The sequence below is a fragment of the Camelus ferus genome, chromosome 30, assembly GCF_009834535.1.
Source record: "Camelus ferus isolate YT-003-E chromosome 30, BCGSAC_Cfer_1.0, whole genome shotgun sequence".
Taxonomy (NCBI): domain Eukaryota; kingdom Metazoa; phylum Chordata; class Mammalia; order Artiodactyla; family Camelidae; genus Camelus; species Camelus ferus.
The window spans coordinates 22,243,175-22,266,951 of NC_045725.1; the positions used below are offsets into that span (position 1 = coordinate 22,243,175).

Sequence of the window (23,777 nt, forward strand, 5' to 3'; positions counted from 1 at the left end):
TTTCTCTAGTGATGTCACATTGTTCTATAAAATTAGGTTTGTGAGTAGCAAAGTATTTTTTCAATTTCTGCCTCTTTATTATAAACCCTTCAGCTCAACTTGGGCAAAGTAAGAAAATAACATTAAATCTTAGTTTCCTGGTTTTCCTGTCCTTCAGGTTGCTGTGGTGCCACTTGGAAATACTATAATTGTGTTTCCATCCCAATCATAGTTGCGGACAGGAATTCTCTAGCATAAGGGAGTTAGAATCCCGTGGTCTATGGTCTGAGGGAATCTGTGTAAAGAGATCCTAATCAAACTCCTCTTCCTTCTCTTACTCCTTTTTCACCTAATTGCATGATTTTTAAGACTTCTTAACACTGGAGACCTCTGAGAATAAACAAACTAGCATTGCTGTTTGTCTGGGTGGTGCATGTAACTTAATCACCTTGCTGCTGCTTCACCTGCCAGCTTCTCCCTATAACTTTTCAGTGGCATACACACTGTGAAATAATAATTTAAATCTGTTCAGAACACTTAAAGATGAAAACCCAACTATGAAACTACTGAAAAAATTTCAGATGGAAAAATCAGATCCAACTCTTCTTTTTCAAAAAATATACAAAGTTGAGACATTTTATATTTGGTGGATTGGCACAGATCATCAACAGTGTCCTACATCATGTTTTTTTTTTTACCCGTAGAACATATTGTTATCGATTTCACTTTATGTGTTTTGTTAAAGATATTTGATCAGGACGGGGGTAGGGGTCGAATAGGTGGAGCTCAGGGAATTTTTTTAGGGCAGTGAAACTATTCTGTTTGACAGCTGTAATGGTGAACACATGTCTACAAGTTTTAAATCGTTTAGGAGGTCAGAGGAAGGGGGATCCCAGGATGGAGCGCAGAATATGACGAAAGAATCTAAACATATTACAAGTGCATGAAGCCACCCCACTGATTATGGGATGGAAGAACAGGGGCTGACCTAAGTCCCTGGGAATGAGAACACAGGAGGAGGAGAAATCGTTCCTAGCCCGTAACTCCAGCTGGTACCTCTCTGTAGTTGGTTTTATGTCACATAGAAGTTACTGTGTAACATTTTATGAATAGTATAAAATTTGTAATTTATTGTTAATGCTAATTTTTATCTTCATAAAATTTGTAAAGGAAAATAGATGGCTATAATGTCATAGGTATTTGCTTAGGTGATTTTCTCTCTCCTTTACCCAGGGGGTTGAGGTTAACCATTCTGAAGCCACTATCCCTCCAAAAACATCACACCAGTCTCACCAAGAGAGAAACATCAGACATATCCCGATTTAGAGACATTCTACCAAATACCTCAGTTTGAGATAATCCTCAAAACTGTCAAGGTTATCAAAAACAAGGGAAGTCTGAGAAACTGTCACAGCAAAGAGGAACCCAAGCAGACACAGTAAATGTAATATAATGTCCTGAATGGGGTCTTGGGACAAAAAAAATTAATGGCTCATTAACTGTAACAAATACACCTTATTAACATCAGATATTAAAAATAGGGAAACTAGGCCTGGGTGTATGTGGGAACTGCCTGCACTATCATTGTGTTAGTTCTGGAAATCAAACTGTTCTAAAATGAAAAGTTTATTGAAAAAATATCATTTGAGGTTTTTAATTAGTTTCAAGAAGTTTATAGTTGAGGCCATAGACAAACCTCTCTTGATTGTTTTTGTCCCATAGTTTGCCAGAATATCTAATTTGATCAAATTAAGAATGAGTCTATTTAGCTTTTTGTCATTTAATGAAAGTAATAATGGCTTAGGAGTCCTGACTGATATCCACAACAGTATTCTCTCCTGTTTAGAATTTGCATGACTTTTCATTTAAGACATTTAAAAAGTTCTAACCTGATAAAACATTATAACACAATTTAATAGCACAAAAGCAACTTCTTTGTTCAGTCTTACTATTTGTGCTAAGTTGTTAGATTATTTAATCTATTTAAAGATTATTTCTTGTATTTTCTTCTTTTATTTTAGATGAATTAACTAATTCTTGGGCATCCTGGTGAGTAGATATTCTTTTGCTATAGTAGTACTAGTAACTTTTTTTTCCTTTATTGAAATATCATGATTTAGGATTGAAATGAGTTTTTGCATGAAGTACAATTCCATGCAAGTGGAAACATTGAAAATATTCTAGACTGTAAGACTATAAGGGCAGAAAAATAAATATACTGAGGCAACATAAAATATCTGTGTACTTACCATGTATGACTATTGTTAAAAGGCAGTGAAGTGGGAAAGTGCTTGATCCTTAAGTTGAAAGATAAGAAGCGGCCTTTGAAAGAGCGACAGGGGTAACGTTTCGGCACTCGCCAGACCCCTGGGTCCTTGTTCAAAGCGGCTCTGTCACTGAACATATATGAACTAGTTGGGTGGGTGTCTTCTGTATCTGAAGTGAAAGTATTGTTAGTGGGGATAGTTGATGCCTACAGATAAGTAGTTGGTCCTTGACTGTTAAGAGACTGACAGTTGGCAGGAGTATTTATCATTGTTTGGCCAATTGTAATCAGACCAGATTTCTGAACAAGTTTAGCTAAAAGAAAGCCTTAACTGAGATGAACATAGTCATAGTAATAGTGAGGACTCTGTAGAGACAGAGGACGCCAGTATGAGTTGTGGGCAGTTCTGAGAGGCAGCGATGGAACCTGTGAGGATATCTGAAAATAAAGCGTTGCAGGAGTGGAGTAAGATGTTTGTAGAGATCTCTCGTATTTCTCAACACGCTATTTTTCATTGTTTTAGCACCATAACTTGTTTACATAGTTTTGTGGCCATATTTCATTAATAAACACCTCTTATTAATATGAGCAGTAATTGGGGTGGGCTGATTACATATAAGCAAATTAGACAAACCAGAAGGCCCCTGTTACAGTGCCTTGTTCCTGCTGTGCCCACCTTGAGCTCGGGGAAGCCTCAGTGAGACTTGCTGCAAACAGCCAGAACTAGGTATTATTGGAGAACTGCCCTAAGGTAGCTGCTTGCTTCTCTTGATCTGGTTAGAATCCCCTTTTCCTAAATTTGTCTATTTCATGCCCTTCAATGAACATTATAAAAAGTTATTTCAGGAAAATTTTGCAAACCACCACCACTAAGCTTCTAAAATTTTCTTGGCCCCCTATCATTATATCCTCCCCTCTCAAGAATTAGAAAAACCAGAAAATTTACTTAATAAGCTTTCAGTAGACTCTAGTAGCAGATATACAATTTAAAAAGCAAACAAAATTACCTGTTAGTAATAGACACCCAAGTGACTGAACTCCATCTTTTCCTGTATTTCTTCCTGTGAGGTTCTTGGGAGTGGAGGGTATCTCGTTTTAGGCAGAGCAGATGGCAGAGATGTGAGGATAGCCTCCAATCGCAAGAGTCTCTCAAGATGTGAGCCACGGAATGAGATTTGTGTCTCTCTCCCTCAGATTTCTTATCTGTATAATGGAGGTAAATAATAGTACATACATCATAGAGTTAAGTGAGGTTTATTTAAATCAGTTACACATACAGCACCTAGAACAGTCCCAGGCCAGCATGCAGTACATGTTAACTGCTGCTCCTATCGCCACCACCAACTGTTTTCAGATTAAATAGTATCACCCCCAGCTGTGGTAATTGATGATCAGAGATGTTCCTCTGCCCTGATTCTGGCTCCATCCATCCAGGGTATATTTTTATCAAGAACCTGAAAACCTTAAAACTGTAAATTAGCTGTTAGAAACCACACTCTGGCTTCCAGTGCTCATCGACGTTACTGTTCATTTCCGTATCTCTCTAAACCCAAAGATGTTTGTATCATGAATAACAGTTTCTTATCTTTATTTGCATTTTTATCTTCTTTATAGATAATGAAGAGCAAGCAGCTGACCAACCTTTGGGTGAGCAGAGCTTTAAAATGCTTTTACTCAAAATGTAATCGTAGTTTGTAACTTTTTAATGGGGATCCTAAAGGCATTTAAGACTTTTAAAATTGACCACTTTTATAAATATTTGAATAACACTGAGACCAAGTGTTTTATTTTGGACATTTGTAAAAGAAATTATAGAATAGGAGGCTTTAAAAAGTTATGGATTCAGTTTCTGGGACCAGAGCAGCTTCTATGCAGTGATTTCTCTGTTTCAGCAACATACAAACAAGTAAGCGTGCAAACAAGAAGGAACCTGTGTAGGTCACGAAGAAGTGACCATTACTGTCTCTGGTGGGGTGAGGGATTGGGAAGGCAACCGAGAGGCTGCAGCAGCAGCCCCCCACGTCAAAGGATGAATAGGAGAAGGGCCTCCCAAACGGAGGGAGGCGTGAACTCCTGAGTAGAGCGTGGTGGAGGAAGGAGACAGGAGTTGCTGTATTGGGGGAGCAGCAGGTAACACGTGATGCTCGCAGGCGTGAAGGAAAGGAGGCTCGAGAAGTAGGATAGGGCCAGGACTTGAACCCATTTCTCACACAAGCCACTGGAAGGAAACTTTGGTGGAGGAGTGAGATCTGTCTCTCCGACGGGCAGTCTTGTATCTGTGTAGAAGAAACTGGAGGCAGATGATGGTTAGGCTAGGAGAAATATTAAGAGGCTGTTGCAGTAGCCTAGGCAAGAAATGGTGAGTATCTAAAGTAGGGTAGTACTAAGACAATGGAGAAGACAGAGACCAAATTCAGACGACCTTGAGGTGATAGAATCGGTAAGCTGTTTCGTCACTTCGCCACGGGGGGATACAAAAAATACGGAGGACTCACCACCCTACCCAGATTCTTGCTGGGTCCACGAGGTAGGTGGTCATTCAGCTCACTGAGTCAGAGAATCAAAAGCAGGATTCAAAGGACAGATGAATCCCATTTGGGAACCTAGCCAGTTTGAGGTATTTGTGTCACATCTTGGCCAAGATAAACAGCAGGCACCTGTGCATGTGGGTCTGGAACTCTACGGAGGGGCCAGGATCCTCCGAGAAACTGTTCTGAGTGTCCTCAGCACAGAGGTGGAGTCCAGTACCACTGAGGGTGGCATGTGTGAGATTGCTGCAGGCCATGGAGAAAAGGGCACTTATTAGGGGGGAAGAGGGTAGCCTATACAATGCTTTTTAACAGTTAGAATCAGTTGCCACTGATCAGATAGCATGTAAAAATTTAGATTTCTAGATTCTTTTGAAGTAGTAGCTTTTGAGTGATAGCTGTCAATCTTGGCCAATTAGTGGCTGCTCTTTAAAAGAGCATGTGCACCCGTGTTTTCCTGTCCTGTAATAATCTCGGTTTGCTTCACCTCCTCCCTCGCCCCTCCTTCCCCACATGGTGTCGCCAGGTAGCTAAATTTCTTCACATTTACTGAATTCACAATGTGAATTCACATTGGCTGAATCCTCAAACCAGCAGCTCTCAGCACTTCTTAACGTTTAGACCCAGAAGTGGCAGAGTGTCACACTGCATTATGTTCAAAGAATCCCAGGGCAGCCCAGATTCGGGGCCAGGGCCAGGGTGAGGGTGACCACACTGTGTGGGGACAAGGATACCATGGTTCCTCGGGGCCGTCTTTTACCACAGCTGGAAAGGGAGGCACGGACTAGAGTGTGAATGGCTTTGTTTGCCAGACTAAGGAACTTGGGACTTTATCTTGTAGGGCATAGAAATTAAAAGACTTGATACAGGAGACTAACAAGGACTGTATATTCAACCAGTCAGATTTGATGTTAATACTCAATTTTTGATGGATGGCCAAAGGTTTTTTTATTTTTTAACAGTTTGTAGCACTTAATACATATTATTTTAAAGAATACATGTCATTAGCTTTGGAAGATATCTAGGATCATGTAGTTAACATAGATCTTTCTGAAGTGGTTTTATTCAATTGCTTAACCAACTGGTGTCTGTGTTTCCTTTTTCTAATAAATGGCTTGTGTTCAAGAAATTGTGGGTGGCCCTTACAGTAAATGTTTTTCTACAGAAACTTTCTTCCATGTACTTTATCACTTGAAAATCATGTCACCTATATGGTTGCTAGTTTGAAGTTTTCTTTGATTCCTCACTCTTACCTCCTCAACTTCAAATTTTACTGTTTCTTTCTCTGTCCTGTGTCTGAAGTCTGATTTTTCCTTCCCCTTCTATACAACTAATTCCTGGAATAAGAGTTTGTCATCTCTTATTTCCACCACTGCAGTCTGCTTCTCTATTCTAAATACACTCCGGTTCACCTGTCATTCAGGAGTGGGCAGGTAAGTTAAACTCTAGAAAATGCCCCAAGACATTTTAGGAACTAGCTATTAAAAGTTATCTTGGGGGTGGACAGGAAAATAGCTCAGTGGTAGAACACATGCTTAGCATGCAGGAGGTCCAGGGTTCAGTCCCCAGTACCTCCATTAAAAATATATATATATCGTTGGGGAAAAGTTTTTAAAGAGTTATGGTCAATTATTGATGCATACATCTTAAACCATGTAGTTCTCAAATTATTGAATTCTTGCCTTCTATAAATTATACCAAGTGTTCTTTCCAAGCAGAGAACAAAACCAGTGAATAAAAAAATTGATCATAGTAGAAACAGCCTGTGATGGATGCTTAGTTTGACAACTGCTTTTTTCCCCCCCAAAGACCGCAGTGATTTTTTTTTTCTATAACATACCTGATACTTGTTTTCTGTCAGTAAAACTTAGTTTAGGATATATATTATAATTAAATTATGATAAATGCCACCAAAAACCCCACTGTGATTTACAGACACTTTACTACCTGAATCACATTGGGAACCCCATGATTCAGGCTGTAATGATATGAACCAGCAGTGACACATTCTCTGCTTCCTCTCACTTAGGAGTAGATTGAAGTGAGTCCATCACTGTACTGAAATTGGCTCTGAACCCTAATGAGGTTGATGGGCTCACAAAACAATGCACTGAAATTTTTTCCTTGGGACTAGCCAGCTAATATCTTGCTATATGGTAGGTTAATTGATGTAAGAGTACATTTCGAGTTTATTTAAGAAACTTAAAAAAACAATTAAAGTGATAAGTCTTACACTACCTCCTGTTGAAATCCATCCTGAATATTCTTAGCTTTTTTTAAACTGAGTTTTATAGCTAAAGGCAGTTTAATAGAAGTTTTGTGTCTTTATTTACTTATTTATTAAATAGTCTTGATAATTGGCCTTTTCTTTGGGATAAAAGAAGCAGTTATCTGTACAGGACTTGAAATGACTTACAAATTGAATTCGAAATGAGGCTTAGCTATCATTTCATTTTTTTCAAAAATGTGTACACCTATAGAGTAAGCAATGTGTAAGAAATCTCTGAAAGTGTAAATATAGAGTAAAGATCTTATGACAGCAAAGTATTTAGACTCTTCAGAAGGTGGGGTTTTCTGCCACTTTGAGAGTCACATTCTTCAAAATAGTGCAAGTTTTTCTCCAGACCTTTTTTTTAACCCTAGGCTTAAGTGTTCTTGTGGAAAGAGAAAACATTCCAAAGAGATTTTTGGTGAAGTTTAATCATCTTAATGATTTTGAACATCTGAAATTATATATGGTGGACATTGAGTCAGCAATGTGATTATTTGTGTCTGTTTCAACTGCATAAGAGTAGTGTTCATATTAATTTATAAATAAGCTACTTAGCACTTTGTGACAGAGGTTGGTCACCCGGTCCTGGCCAGTGTCAGGAGCTGGCTGTTCAGCCAGCCGGCTGGGACTACCCTGTGCTCCTGTTACAACTTCTCCGCTGCTCCCTGCCTGGTGTCTCCATCACGGATTTAGACCAGAGCGTGTGCTGCACACACCCCACTGCCAGCCCTTGAGAAATACTCCATAACAGGTTCCCATTGTCCTGGCGGGGCCTCAAGTCTTCAGCCTAACCCCACCCCCAACTAGTAAAGGTACAATTCAGAAGACTTCTTAAGCCCTAAGCAATGTTCAGCCTCCCGCAACTCTTTTGGACAAGTGTGTACCCTGTTAAGCGAGCTTGTACTTTTAAAGGCGTAAGTGTGGATCTTTTTGTCCCTTACAAACAGAAGAACTCTTTGTATGAGACCACGCCTTTGAGCAAAGCCTCATTTCACTAGGGTCAGAAAGGTAATTCATATGAGAAGCCCAAGATAGCCGCATCTCATTCAAAGAGGAGTTTTTTTTTTTAAGAAGCTAAGAGGAGACATTACGTCAACTGAAAATATAAAAATACAGTATTTGTTAAACTCCAGCTTCTCTTTCCTCTTTGGTATTTCCCCTTAGCTGCTCTGATGGGAGTTCTTCCTGTCCCTCTTTTTGGTATTTCTTTTGTTTCTAGCCTCTTCCATTGCCAGCAAAACTGAATCTAATTTGATGGGAACCCAATTCTAAACATTCCTTGTTTAAATTTGCACTAAAAGTCTAGTTGAATGTTATATTCTTTCCCTCTGTTGTAATTCAGTAGACGTATTACTTTACTATTAGTTACCATTATGTTTTATATACAGCTAATATATTTTGCCTGGTTCTCAAAAGCATCAATCAAGTTTAATTTCAGTTGTCTGATTCATCAGCCTCTGTATTCCTCAGTAGAGTGTTGGTCCCCTGCGTGAAGTAACAGCTCTAAAATGAAATTAAATAATAATGAAATCTTATTTGTAGAGCATACTTTACTATAATAATGCCATTTCCATAGATTTTAATTTTTATATCCTTTAAATTCTACCCCCCACCTTTTTTTTTTTTTAACAGCAAAGGACAAGGTTGCTCTTTTGATAGGAAACATGAATTACTGGGAGCACCCCAAGCTTAAAGCTCCTTTGGTAGATGTGTATGAACTGACCAACTTGTTAAGACAGCTCGATTTCAAAGTTGTTTCCCTGTTGGATCTTACTGAATATGAGATGCGTAACGCTGTGGATGAATTTTTACTACTTTTAGACAAAGGAGTATATGGTAAGATATTTATAATCTTTGGTTTTATAATTACCCATTGTTCTTTTCATTATGCAAATTAGGTTAAGAGTTAAAAATCGGAGAAAGGTATGGTAAACACGTCACTGAACTGAAGAGCTTTATTCTTGTTATAAAAGATAGATTTGATCTTCGTTCCATGACTAACTCACTTGATGTCTTCATTTTCATGTCTGTTTTGTCAAAAACAATGCTGTTCTTATTAGAATTCTTACCTATCTTATGTGATTGGTTTTTTTACTGACTACAAGAGCTCTAGTCAAGTTCAGTGACCAGATAGCAAATTGTATGTTCATGTGTGTAAAACATTATAGTGTATGTGTTTGGAGTATAAAAGGTTTGTCACCGAATATGCATTCCACATGTTTGTTTCCTTCCTTCTTCTAACTGTTGCACAGTATTTCTGGCCTTTTTGTGGGGACTAGAATTTAACAAGGAAATGTTGGTGAAGGAGGTATATGAAAATGATCAGAAACTGAAGTTCTATCCAGAAACAGTTAAAGGTGGACCCCCTAACTGTCAATTTTTAATGGTTCTTCTCATTCTTTCATTTAAATATATTAAGAACACTGACAGGCTAAAGATTCTGTGAAGAGAGAACACACTGTCAGCAGTAAGTCATTTCTTTGGTAATTTCTTTCTTTTACTGGGCACAGCGACAAGCATGGGGTGGCCAGCTGCCGAGCTCGTCTGAGCCGTGTTTTTCAGAGTTGTGTTCACCGTTGTGCAATAACACCCGACTGCCAGGAAAGTGACATTTCCAGGCCTGTTGTTAGGATGCACCAATAAACAAAAAGCATCAATTTGGCTTCTATATCTTTCCGATTATTTTACTCAATTTTCTAAATTTAGCCTTTTTATTTATAATTAGATTGATGCAATGAGGTAAGCTGGGTAGAATTGCTGGAGGGTCTCAAAGTAGAATTTTTACAGAAGAAAAACTGATTTTTTTTTTTCAGGATTTAACACATTACTACATATGGGATGGGGAAAGTTAAAATCTTAAGTCTTAAATGAATTTCTTAAGTATACACAAATGAATCAAAGTAAATACCTCAGATTTGGGATTTCAACTATTATGCTGACATTTTAATAATATAATCTTATTTATGAGTATATAAAGTGATTGACTGGGTGAATCCATTAATTTTTCTTATGAAAATATGATAGAAAATATAATACAAATGTGCCCTTTTGGAGTTGATTATATCTTTAGTCTACACTAAGATGGTTGGTTCATTATATTATGTAATTTCTCAGTTTAAGTGCATGGCTGTAAACAAGTTTCTACTCTATAGCACAAGGAACTATATTCAATATCTTGCAGTAACCTATAATGAAAAAGAATGTGAAATGAATATATGTACGTATATGACAGAAAGGTTATGCTGTACATCAGAAATTGACACAACATTATAAACTGACCATACTTCAGTTTAAAAAGTGCACAGACAGCTTAAACAGGAAAAGCCTTCTAAAACTTCACCGAAAGTAAAGAGGTGAAAGGGAAAATATTAACCAACTTAGGTTTGGGGATTGGTGAAGTATTTTTAAGAGTCAGGGAATTATATGAAGAATTATTTACTTGATTATTTATTCTCATTTCTTACTGATGTTTTTGTCACTTTGGCTTTATGTCTTTTGTTTGGCTTTTTAAATCAAAACTTGTAATTGCCCCTGCAAAGTTGAGAACCAGAAATAATTAGGTTTTGGCAAGAAGAGTTCAGCTTATGCTGAAGCTTTGCCTTGACATCAACTTGGAATATGGAATAAAGAGGCATATTAAAGCAAAGTGGCAGCTTAAGAAAGCTAGAAAGATGTTTAAATCCTACTGATTCATGTCTTAACAGGGTGGCTGCATTATATTTTGAAGTATTGTGACTATCCCAAACATCAGACACATCTACATTCAATGTAAGTGTGGTAGAGGCCTGAGGGCGTAGGCATTTCCCTGGACTGTGCCCTTCCAGTCCAGCTGACAGCCCCAGGGGAGTAGGACACTTTGGGGGTGCGGGGAGGCAGAAGCAGAGTCCTAGGAATTTCAGCATGAACAGCGGTGATGTGGAAATCGGCACTCAAGTTTATGCCCTCTTGTTTTATATTGCCCAGGGGTTTGTAAAAGAAATAAAATTTAACAGAACAGAAAATACGTAACTCATTTTTAGACATGCATAAACATTAAAAACACAATCTAAGAACAGAAGTAACTGACTTATATACTACATGTCCTTGAAGATAAATAAGGATAAAGATTTCCAGTTATCTTGTGTAGATACTAGGGTAGCGAGTAACTGGCCTGATACCCACCCCACTTAACGGCTTCCTGCATTCATCACTTGCTGAAGCTGAGCTGTGCTTTTATAGAGAAGATTAAAGGAGCCCGGTCAGAATATGCCAGGAGCCTTATTCACTCTAGAGGAGCCATTCACTTCAGAGTAACTCAGTGGTTGAACAAGGGACCTGAGAGTAACCAGCCCCGGGCTCACCGTCCAGGCTTTTCTGCTGACCAGCTGTGTGCCTGTGACCAAGTTACTTCACTTCTCTAAGCCACAGAGGATTTATAAAATGGACAGACTTAATGAGGTTGTTAGAGAACAAGTAAGATAAAACAATTACCCCTGTGCCTGGCACGCTAAGAGTGCTCAAAAAATTGTAGCTTTTGGTTGTAACGTCCTGAATTCAGGTTTTCCTTCATCGTTAGAAGGGGGATTTGGATAACGCATTCCATTTCAGGCCTCAGTAGAGAAACCCAGCTTTCATCCATTATTACGTATTAAGGTTCAGCATAAGATTTCATTTGGAGAAAAAGAAGGGGTTTATAAAGTGATAGTGTAGTGAAATAATGAAAACCCAGTACACTGACATGTTATATTTTGAGAGTAAAGTTAACTAGAAAGCCAGCGATAGACGATAAAGAGACGATGTAACATAGGGCAGTAGTTAATCTGGCCGGCATCTGACTTCGGTTCTATCACTTATTAGTCGTCTGAAAGTGGGTGAGCTGTTAAACCTCTCAGCATCTGTTTCTACATCTGTGAGGGGATGATGATACCACCTGCCTCCTTACGGGATGTGTTGTGAGGATTACACAAAATAAGTAAAGCGCTTCCTTCGAGCAGTACCTGGCACAGCCTAAGTGCTATGCAGGTCGGTGGTGGTGATGGATATTTTAATCAGAGCGCTGTGCTGGGTGCACTGCAGTTTAACTCAAGAGGGAAAGTCTTCCATTTAAACAGTTCTTTTCTGTGTAGACAATTAATATCTGTGACAAGCTATATTCTTGGAAATCATATTCCCAAGAAATAAAATTCCCCAAAGATGTAATTTATAGGATCATATTTCTAACCACATTGAATTTTTTGACATTTTAGAAGATACCTGTTTTGTCCTTCTATCCTTGAGTCATGGGAGTAAGTTAATTAAACGAACAAGCAGTACTAGAGATGGAATTTTAAAGATTCAGTGATTTGGTCTAGTTATTTTACATAAAAATGCTTAATCTCCTGTAGTGTAATTTATATGTAAGCTTTGATAAAAATGCTTGTTATACTTTTCATGAATCATTCTGGGGTGGAGAAAAGGTTTTTTTGGTAAGTACCCTAATTTCAGTGATTGCAGAGCCGAGCATACAACGTTTAAGTATTGGACCACACTTAACTTTTCCTGGATGGTGGAGGCCAAACCTTCCCTTGCAGTTTCTTCTCCCAAGTCAAGTCGTAACTTGAACCAGATGCATTAAATGATACAGCGGGAGCAATACCCACGCTTTCTGCTTGGCTGTCTCTTAGTAACATCAGCTGTAGGAATAGTACCATTTCTACTGAAAGTCAGATTCTTTATAGAAAGTCCCCAAATCTACCTCTGTCCTGACCAGTTTGCGTTGTTAGTTTGATGCACATAAGTATTTACTGAGTTCCTGTTATATCCATAGCCCAGATTAGGAGTATGCTAGGCGTTGAGGGAGATACAGAAAATAAAGAACATGATCTATGCTCTCAAAATTGTAAGTCCCTAATGTACTAGGGGTGGGGGCGGGACACTATATATGGAATCCAAATACCTATCAGCTATATGATTTTAAGCAAATTCCTTTTAAATTTAATTCTCATCTATAAAATAGGTCATTTCAAGATTATACGGATTAAAATCAGATTATGTATATGAAGATGCTTTGAAAGCCATGAAAATGCCATGTAAAAAGTTAATGTCTTTATTATGATTATTCTTTATCTGAGAAACCACATCTACGTAGAACCGTAAAACGTCCATAAAATACGCCAATACGTGGTTTTAAGTGTCAGGAGCGCTGCTGCAGTGTTTCCCAGCACGGGGAGGCTGAGGTGTGTTAGAAAGCTGGAGACCAGGGGGTAACCTGCTGAGGGTTCTGGGCCTTGGTTAGAATTTGGGGAGATGGAAAGGAGAGTGACTTGAGCAGGAAGGTGAAAAATAAGCCTATCTTGTTCTAGAAGCAGCAGAGAGACCAAAGGAAACAGAGTCAGATTTTTGAATACTTGACAGAGTATTCAAAATTTTACTCTTTTCAAGTATACAATTCAGTGGTTTTTAGTACGTTCAGAGTTGCACAGTCACCTGATTCCAGAACATTTTCATCACCCCAAAAAGAAACCCCACATCCCTTAGCAGTCACTTCCCAGTCCTCCTTACCCCAGACTCCTGGTGCTGCAAACCTTTCTGTCTCTTTGGATTCGCCTCCTGAGGACATTTCATATAAATGGAATCACTCCATATGCGTCCTTTGGTGCCTGGCTTCCTTCACTCGGCACAGTGTGTTCAAGGTTCATCTATGTTATAGCTCTATTTTTATGGCTGGATAACCTTCCGTTGTGTGGATGGAGCCCATTTTGTTTATCCACTTACCAGCAGATGGACGCTTAGGTGTTTTCCGCTTTTTGGGTATTATGCATGATGCTGCTGTGAAAATTCGTGTACACATTGTTGTGTGGACACATGTTTTCAGTTCTCCTGGATATATACCTTGGAGTGGAATTGCTGGGTCAAATAGTTCTGAATTTCACTTTTTGAGGAACTGCCTAACTCCCAAATGCCGGTACTATTATATATTCCTGCCAGAAATAAATGAGGTTTCCAGTTTCTCTACATCCTTGTCAACACTTGTTATTATTGCCTTTTCGATTATAGCCATCCTAGTAAGCGCGAAGTGTCATCTCATTGTTTTGTTCTGCATTTCCCTAGTGGTTAACGATGTCAGGCAGCTTTTCATGTGCTTATATTCTCTTTGGAAAAATGTTCATTCACATTTTTCCCATTTTTAAAGTGGGTTGTCTTTTACTGCTGAATTGAAGAGTTCCTTATATGTTCTGGATACAAATTGTCCTTATAGGCATATGATTTGTCCCAATAAATACACATGTCCTTGCAGACAGATAAATACTGTATGAATGAGCTGCAAGATCCTCAGGGCCAGGAACTGTCTCCACTTCTTTTTCACTTTCCTCACCGCCTACATGGTAATATTCAGGGCACATCTGAGGTAGAATAAACCCACACTGAGTAAATGGGTGTGTCTATCTTGTCTTTTTTTTATTTTAACCTAAAATGTTACACATGAAAGAACCATTCTTCTCATTTAAATAATAGTTCAATGAAAGTAGTCGACCTAATCCTGCCCTCTGGGACCAAAGGAAGCAAGTTCTCTTTACTGTTTGAAGCCACATTTCTTGCTCTGGGATGGAGCTGCAACCACAGAGAATTAGCTTTTTTTGTTCCCTATGGAAATGCCTTTGTATGTTTACTTTAGAACACCATCCAGGATATTGGGAGAGCAAATGAAGGGGCTCTAGAGATTACATGCTTAGGAGAATGTGTCTTCACAAGTATTCCTGTCAAATATTTTTTTAAGCGCACACTGATTTTTTTTCCTAAACAACTAAACAGAGTTTAGTTCTAAACAGAGTTTAGTTCTAAACAGAGTTGTTTGGTGCAGTTTTTATAGTACCATTTCTCAGTAAAGAATTAATGACTCATCTATTGAACACTAAAACTAACCCAAATTTTAGATGATTAATTCAGAGCATAGAGCAGAGCAGACAAATGTGTCCAAAGAAGTCCTTAGCCTTTTTTGTTTTTAAACATCATGCGATAAAACTGCATTCCATGTTATACCATTGGCTACAGATATGTTATTTTTATGAATTAAAATATACTTCAGGATAGCATCTTGATGGTTTAAACTTTGATCCTTAAATGAAGACTATTGCCCAAATAATTTAATGCAAATTCAGTTAACATTGAGTTTGTTTATAGTTGCATTCTCTTAAGGAAGCTTGCATTAACTTCAAGAAAATAAGTCATTTTTTAAGAGTGCAGCATTTCAGAATGCCATCTCTCTTTTTTTGCTTTTCAGGACTATTATATTACGCCGGACATGGTTATGAAAACTTTGGGAACAGCTTTATGGTCCCTGTTGATGCTCCAAATCCATACAGGTCTGAAAACTGCCTGTGTGTACAGAATATACTGAAATTGATGCAAGAAAAAGAAACTGGCCTCAATGTGTTCCTGTTGGATATGTGCAGGAAAAGGTACACTGTCCTGTCTTTAAATGGAGCTGGTGGGAGTTAGATTTAACTTGCTATGGTTGCTATTTAAGGCAAACCTGTGAGTGCTGGGAACCACTTACTTTGTGAATTTCAGATTATAAACTGAAACTAATTAAGAAAACCAGAGGAAAAATATTTTCTGTGTTTATTTTAGCTTTTTCCTATCTGCTCTAAAACAAAGGGCATGGGTAGTTACTCAGACTAGAAAAGACACAGCTCTTCAGAATGCCTTCAGACGTCTGCAGTAATCACCGCAGCCATCCCTCCAGGAGTTAGAGTTGGGGCCTCTAGTTAGTCCTGGTCTTGCAGACGTAGAAAGTTGAGCTGAACCAGAGGTTTGAAGATTTGGATCCCATTTGTCTGCCATTGTGTTAGTAAGGAATAGAATCAATGATAATTCTACTCAGATGTAATTTTTTGCCTGCTCAGAATTCACCAGTCCAAGTCTAGTGCCCGAGTTCAAATGTAACTCCAGCCTTAAAGCTAACAAGAGAAAAGGTGCGATTCTCTGCTGTCTCAGCAGTGTAGGAGCCCCGGATTATTTCTGGTAAACATGTAGCTGACTAGATAAAGGAGTTTTGAGTCTATAATTTTAAATTATGTGTAATATAATAAATATGTGATGCTATTCTATTATTATTTATTCTCTTTTAAGAATGCTGGGGTTTGGGGGGGGTTGTTCTTTTTTTAAGAACACTGTTTTAACTTATTTATATCTGTCCTTCTCTCCTCCTGCCTTCTTAATAGAAATGACTACGATGATACCATTCCAATCTTGGATGCACTGAAAGTCACTGCCAATATTGTGTTTGGATACGCCACGTAAGAAAATTTCATGTTTATGTGGAAGACTCCTGCCTTCTTTGATGACTTCATTTTGATTGTAGGAGCCTAGAAATATCCATAGACACCGAAGCATAAATTTGCCTCCTTGATACTCTTGATAAAAAATGTTAAGTAATTGACTTTGGCACTTCATATCTTGGCCTCTTCTTTTTAATAAGCACGAGAGCATTTAGTTCTCGCTTAAAGATTAGCTGTGTAATTAGGGTGTCACTGAGAAGCCAGAGCGCATGTGAGGCTCACCGGTATTTGTGGAAGCCTCGTGTGTGGCAGGTGCTCGCTTTTTTAAAAATTTCTTTCTTTTCAGGTGTCAAGGAGCAGAAGCTTTTGAAATACAGCATTCTGGATTGGCAAATGGAATCTTCATGAAATTTTTGAAAGATAGATTATTAGAAGAGAAGAAAATTACTGTGTTACTGGATGAAGTTGCAGAAGGTAAAATAAAAACTAAAGAGAAAGCCCCTCAGGGTTCTCTGTTGGGTAATTATTTTATTCCTACTATTACTGTGCAGGTTTGGAAATATATATAAAATGTCCAGCAACACCCCTGTTTAATTCCTTCTTTCCTATGGGCTCAGCTACCTGCCATCTATGTAGCATTACCTGAACTACAAGGCTGATCCCAGACACAGTTGTGAAATAAATGAAGTGTAATCCTCGGAGCTCTTGACCTTGACCTCAGAGCTCACGCCTAGTGCCTGATGCTGCCCAGTCTACTGATTAAAAAAAAAAATTGTCCAATGAGCATCCTCTTTCAGGATCAGAAAGATGAAACTTTACAGAAATTCTGAGGCCCTGTGGGAAAAAGCTGGGTTCTTTTTTTTCTCTTGATGTACTTAGTTTTAAAATTCTGCTTTAAGGACATGATCCCAGACGTCTAACACCACATCTTCCATTTCCTTGCATTCCTTCCCCACCTGCCTAGCATAGTGCTCTGCTCCTGCCAGGGCCGGAATAGGCACGTTACATCAGTAGATTGACAGGTGTTTTTTGAAATGGCTGTTTTATAAGTCATATCAGACTTGCAAACTGGCTCACTAGAAAAACGGGAGTTTCATGGATGTTCCAAAGATGGCAGTTTGAATATACAGTATTTGAGTGTTTCACTACCTGTACTAGTCACATTCGTTTATTTTCATGTCTTTTTCAGTGTAGATCCCTTAGCTGGGTCATTCGACTTAACCACTTTCCCTTTTAATGTAGACAAACAGGGCTTTGGCCCTCCTTCAGCCAAAGAAGTTCTGCTTTTATCTGTTTTACATATTGTGTGAGCTTCTATTTAAGCTCTCATTTGAAGGTTCTGGTGCTTTAAAAAAAAAAATTAAAGCCTTTGGTGTATATCATTTATTTTCAAAGTGAGATCTGTGAAGGTACTTCAGAGACTCAAATGTTGTATTCTAATTTTAGACTTCAAGATGCATTAATGGTATTAAAACTTAATAAAAAAGCACCAGTTCAGCCATACACTAAATTCTGTAGTTACAGCAGTGAATGGCATCCCAGTATGTGCTGTTTCTATTTGAACTTCTGGATTATATTTTTATTTATGCTCTATTATATATTTGAACTTTGGATCTTCTGGATAACTTTAAAGTATTTGGAAAAAATTAAAATATTCAAAGATCATAGGCCAGACAGTTGAGGGAGAAAAGCCACCTTTCCAGCTTCAATTGTGTGCAAGTGAAACAAAATATGAAATAAACTGGTTGCTGTTGTAAGCCATAACTATCAATCTGTGACTCCAGATTTTGATTTTTTTTGTTTGTTACTACTCCAGAGAGTTTTATTGTTAAGGTGATTGAAATTTCAAAATAAATTCTTTCCTTTCCTAACTAGTTCTGGCAGGGTGACATTTAAGGTACCTGAAAACCATCTTGCTCTATAAAATTCCTGCTAGAAAAAAAATGTTTATAGAGATATAATTATTTTTAATGATAATTACCCTGGAACATACTTCTGACAGTTTTTATTGTTAATTGGATGTTCAACATGAATCTCAGACCTAGATGATAAACTACATCCAGTTATATGTTCCTTCTATCTCTTTCCTTGCCCCCTTACATGATAAGCATCATTCTAAAGCTTTGATTTGTTTCTTACATAGTTTTATTGAATTTATATATATCCACAAAAGTATGTATATTTTAACTTTGTTTTTAACTTTATCAAAAGATTATGCTCTGTGTAGTCTTTTGGGACTTTAATTTTTTTCAGTTAATGTTCTATTGCTAAGATTAATCCATATTGTTACATGACTGTAGTTCATTTTATCTGCTGTATACTATTCTACTGTGCAAATATACTACAATTTTTGCAGCTGCTCTCCTGTTGATGGACATTTGAATTACATCTGGGTTGTTGCCGTCATGCACATGGCTGTTGTAAAATTCTCTTAATATGTTTCCTGGAGTGTGTATGCAAGAGTTTCTTTGGGGTATAAATCTAGAATTTGGAATTACTGGGTCATAGGATTTGTCAGTATTCAGAGAGAATGCCAAACTGTTTTGCAAAATAGTTGCACCAACCTACACTTAACCCCACTTCCCCATAATATACAAGAGCCAGTGTGAATCTGCACTTTCTCCATCACTTCGTATGTCAGGCTTTTTCATTTTTGCCAATCAGATGATGTGAAGTAGTATCTCACTGTGGTATTGGTTTGGGTATTCCTGATTGTTAGTGGTACTGAGCATCTCAATGTTTTTAATGGCAATATGTATATCCTCTTATGTGAAAATCTGCTCATGTCTTTTGTCCATTTTTCTATTGTAGTGTTTTTGCTTTTCTTACTGATTTAGTGGAATTCTGGTATGTCCTTGTACTAGCTGCGACCTCTGAGACATTATTGAATAAAAGTAGTGGTGGTAGACACTCTTGCCTCACTTCTGGTTTTAAAAGGAATGCTGATGCTTTCACATTTAGAATAAATAGATTTTTTAAATCCAGTCTGACTATCTTTGTATTTCAACTAGAAAATTTAATTCAACTACATTTATCATGGGCTTTTTGTACCTATTTTAACCATTTAAGTTTTTACTTGGCTCATTTTTCCTTTTTCATCTTTTTTAGAAGCTGATTTCTGTATCTTCTCTCCTATAACAGTATAACTTTCACATATGCTCACAACCCTTAGCCTCCCTCCTTAACCGCCAATATGCTGATGTAACTTAGAGTTAATTCTTGATTGTTAAAGATAGATTCCTCCCTCCCATTATCTTTCTCTTTCTCTCTCCATCTCTCTAGCGTTCTCTGACCTTATCATGAAAGACAAACACATTTGGAATCTTTTTCTGAATAAGAGGGATAAAGTCTTAGAGTTTTGTCTTTTTTTCCCAGTAAGTACTTTCCCAAGACTAGATATTACTTTATTAACAGTGTGATTTAATATATTCAGAAATAGGATTAATTTATTGTAACTTATTCATGTAGAATTATATGATGTGGTTTTATAAATTTAAATTGGGATTTGTCAATATTCGTAAGTCTCTAAACCATGTTGAATGATATTACGGAAGTATATGTGTAACATTTTTATGTCTAAACCTAAAATGTTGGCACGTGCTATTTATTGACAGCTACACATTAGTAAAAACTTAAAAATCAAGGGAATATGCACAGTATTTGGTTACTTTGGGTCAGGGGAAGGCAGCAGAAGTGCTCCACCCATATTGGTAGTTTTAACACATTATTTCCTGTTTTAAAAATAAGGAAATTTGAGTAAAGACAGCGTGATACCTTACCTCTCTCATAGCCACATAGTCATTTGTTTATAAACAGAATGTGTTTCTCAACAGACTAGACAAAGTTATCATGGCTGCCCTTTCAGTGAAGAAATATCCCTTCAGCTTTTTGTGATTGTCAATGCTTAGAATAGTAGAGATTCATTAATAGCATTATAGAAGATAAAAGCCAGGAAGGGGTCTTTTAGAAGTGAGCTGGTCCAATGGTTTTAATCTGTTTGCTCACTGCCGTATCCCTCACACTTTCAACCATGCCTGGCACATAGTAGGTGCTTGGTGAGTATCTCTTGAGTGAGTAAGTGAGACTATGCCCCATTTGTAGGAGAGTCCTTGGCCTAAGTGAAAGGATGTGGTCTTAAAAATAATATTTACTTCTTATCTTTTAGATATGGGTAAGTGTCACCTTACCAAAGGCAAACAGGCTCTAGAGATTCGAAGTAGTTTATCTGAAAAGAGAGCACTTACTGACCCAATACAGGGAGCAGCACATTCTGCAGAATCTCTGGTGCGCAATCTCCAGTGGGCCAAGGCACATGGTACAGTAAAGTCTGTTTGTTTAACTCTTTGTGTAATGTTTATCTTAAATCATGAAGTGTTTTTTCTTCTGAATATACAGCTTTCCACCTAATTTTGTGATGAAAATATTTAACCCATTATTTTCACATTTGGTAAAATCAAAATATTTCAATTTTTTTGTTTTTAAAATAATTTTCAATTTGTCCAATATACAGTCCCAATATACACTGTGAGCTGTTGAAGTGTGCTGTTTCAAAAATCAGACAGGCCCAGGTTCTGAGCCTGTCTCTATGACTTGATAAACATGTTATCTGTAAATGGGGACAAGAAATATTACTTTCTTGTTAGGGTTGTTGATAGTGAATGAGATCACATGGAAAGACACAAACATGGTGGTCGGCAAAGACTGGATGCTTGTAGTTATTACTGAGCATCACTGAGCATTCTCTCTCCTGGACACATGAACCCGTGGGTTGGTGAACAAGAGAAAGTGATGCAGAAATCATCTGCAACATAATTACCTTTGGTCATTCGATATAATTTAGTAAAAAGTTTAAATTATTGGCTGAAATAATGGTTTTTGAATTCTCTGTAATTCCCAAATCCCTATGCTGTGGATACATTAAGTGGATAATTAAAAATTAATTGTATTGATTGAACTCCTGTGTAATCTTTCTTTTCATAAGTCTGTTCCCTAAGATACAGTTTTAGTAAATTAACATTGAAGCACATTAAAATGTAAAATGCCATAATTATCTCAGCGTTCCAGATAATTGGATAATTGAAATTGATTTTTTTCTTTAAAAAAACCTCTAAATAACAATAGTAACAAAACTACAGTAGTAAAGATCAACAGTAAACAAAACCTTTTATAAATTGAAAAGGTCAAAGTATTTGTACCAAAGTGATATGTAGATAATAATTTATAATAAAGAACTCGTGCAGAATGGTAAAACAAAAACATTAAACCCCCTCTAATAAAAGGATGCAAATTCAACAATACAGTGAGAATATATTAATAATTAAGAAACAAATATAGCAAATGGCAAACGAGTAGTAATCAGAGAAAGGAAAACTGAAACTATGGTGGTGTATTTCCTTTCTAATCCCATCAGATATGCATTTTATTAACCTTGTTTTGGAAATATGTGAAACTATTTATATTCTGTAAAAACAAGAAGCTATCACATAGGTGAGAAACCAAATAGCTGTATCCAACAATCCTAAAGCATTAAATTTATATCAGAAATACTATGATAGAAAAAAAAACACAGATATTCAGAATTGTTAAAGTGTTCAGTGACATTATGCTTTATTAAAAAATTATTTTCATGAAGTGAAAATATACCTACAAAATATATCTACAATTATATGTATATTTTTGATGACCACTATAAAAATTATGTATGCAAAGGGACAGGAACTGTAAGAAAATAGAAAATAAAAGATTTCTATTTGCTTAGCCAGCAGAATATTGGGCTTTTTTCCTCCTTTTTTTTTTTTTTTAACCGAGTGTGTGTGTGTGTGTGCCTTCAAACAATGTTAGTTATAGAAGATTTTTAAGCAAAAGAAGTAGCTCTCACTGTATTTTGCCCTGTAAATGTTTGCTGCTTATGAGAAAACGTAACAAGCATTCTTTAAACATTTATAACTTTTTCTTACGGTTCTTTTTCAGAACTTCCAGAAAGTATGTGTCTTAAATTTCAATGTGGGGTGCAGATTCAGTTAGGATTTGCAGCTGAGTTTTCCAACGTCATGATAATCTACACAAGTATTCTCCACAAGCCGCCTGATATATTAGTGTGCGATGCCTATGTCACTGATTTTCCACTTGTAAGTCTCTCCTTTTATTTAAAATATAACGGGAAAAAAATTTTTTTAATAAAATATAGTGATATATCCTTACTAGAGACTAAATTTTTGAAAACTAAAATGTTGATAACAAAAAGGAAATACATGTATTACATATATGAAAATATTTGTATTTTAGTAAAAATGGTCAAATATTTAAAAGCTAATTGCCAAAATACCTTAAAGATGTCAAATTTAGGACTGTCTAAAGTTCATCCAGGAAGGAGGGCTTTAATTTCCCTTACCCTAAATAGAATATCAAATAGGAAGAAATAAAATGTGCTGTATGTCCAGAATAATTTCCCTTTAAAAACTATTGTTTCCAAAAAGACACCACAACAGTGCAAGTCCTATCTGTCAAGCTGTCGCCGGATATTGGAAGAATAGAGGTCTAGTTCTGTTCTTCATGTTGGCCACTAAACAGCGTCCCTCTTTCCTACATAGTTGTTGAAGTTGAGAAGTAAGCACGGAATAAAACAAGTCCACAACATCACCTTTGCTTCTGATAAAGGCTTCACAGAGGACACTGCTCAGTGTGAGAGAGAACGGCCTGCACTGACCCCCAGAATTAGACAGGTCTGCCCACCGGTCCCAGCAGCGCTGGGCCAGGATGGGTCTCCGGGCTCTGGGCAGCAGAGCCTGCAGGCTTCCTCTCTCCAGAGCTGCAGGGCAGATCTGCTGCTCTGGGCAGCGGTCAGCTGTAAAAGAAGGAAGAAGAAAGGACTGCCTTTGGCGTGTCCATTTATTCTTATTCTTCTTAAACACACAAACTGACGTAAATCCCCCTTGTGCTTCCCCAGAGTGATGAATAAGGAGGGAGAGAATCCAGGAGTCAGACACTAATGGGGCTCCAAACTAAAAAGGAAATTTGAGGAGGCTTAGAAGTGCTTCTAGGAGTAGCTTGAAAGTAACTGTCCTTTCAGGTGTCACTTTTTAGGTGTATTGGTGAGGAACTTAAAATTCCTGTTACTAATCTGGAGTGTGGCTTTCATTGTACCTTTAGCCCTGGATAAAGGATTACCTACTCAGACCACGGTTCTTGAGAGAGCAGCTAAGATGTTTTATGTCATGCATAATACTGTGACTTCGTTGATTTCATTAATACCATTTACCTGTTTTCACAGGACCTAGACGTTGACCCAAAAGATGCAAATAAAGGGACGCCTGAAGAAACTGGCAGCTATTTAGTCTCAAAGGATCTTCCCAAGCACTGCCTCTATACTAGACTCAGCTCACTGCAAAAATTAAAGGTTATTACTTTTCCTGTTTATAACTACTAAGCGAAAACTTTGTGAAAAGTGAAAATGCATTTTTGCCTGTGAACCTTGCCCATAGATGTACTGCCTC

At 37.4% G+C, this 23,777-nt stretch overlaps 1 protein-coding gene across 1 annotated transcript in view; it reads left to right on the forward strand.

Annotated features, from left to right (window-relative positions):
• The window catches only part of MALT1 (MALT1 paracaspase), a 49,541-nt gene that overhangs the window by 20,740 nt on the left and 5,024 nt on the right, over nt 1-23,777 (forward strand). The window contains 10 exon segments of the mRNA XM_032470442.1: nt 2,001-2,014; nt 2,016-2,028; nt 3,860-3,892; nt 8,678-8,881; nt 15,285-15,462; nt 16,228-16,302; nt 16,631-16,758; nt 20,450-20,599; nt 22,255-22,412; nt 23,555-23,680. Of these exon segments, the coding sequence (XP_032326333.1) occupies nt 2,001-2,014; nt 2,016-2,028; nt 3,860-3,892; nt 8,678-8,881; nt 15,285-15,462; nt 16,228-16,302; nt 16,631-16,758; nt 20,450-20,599; nt 22,255-22,412; nt 23,555-23,680 (1,079 nt within the window).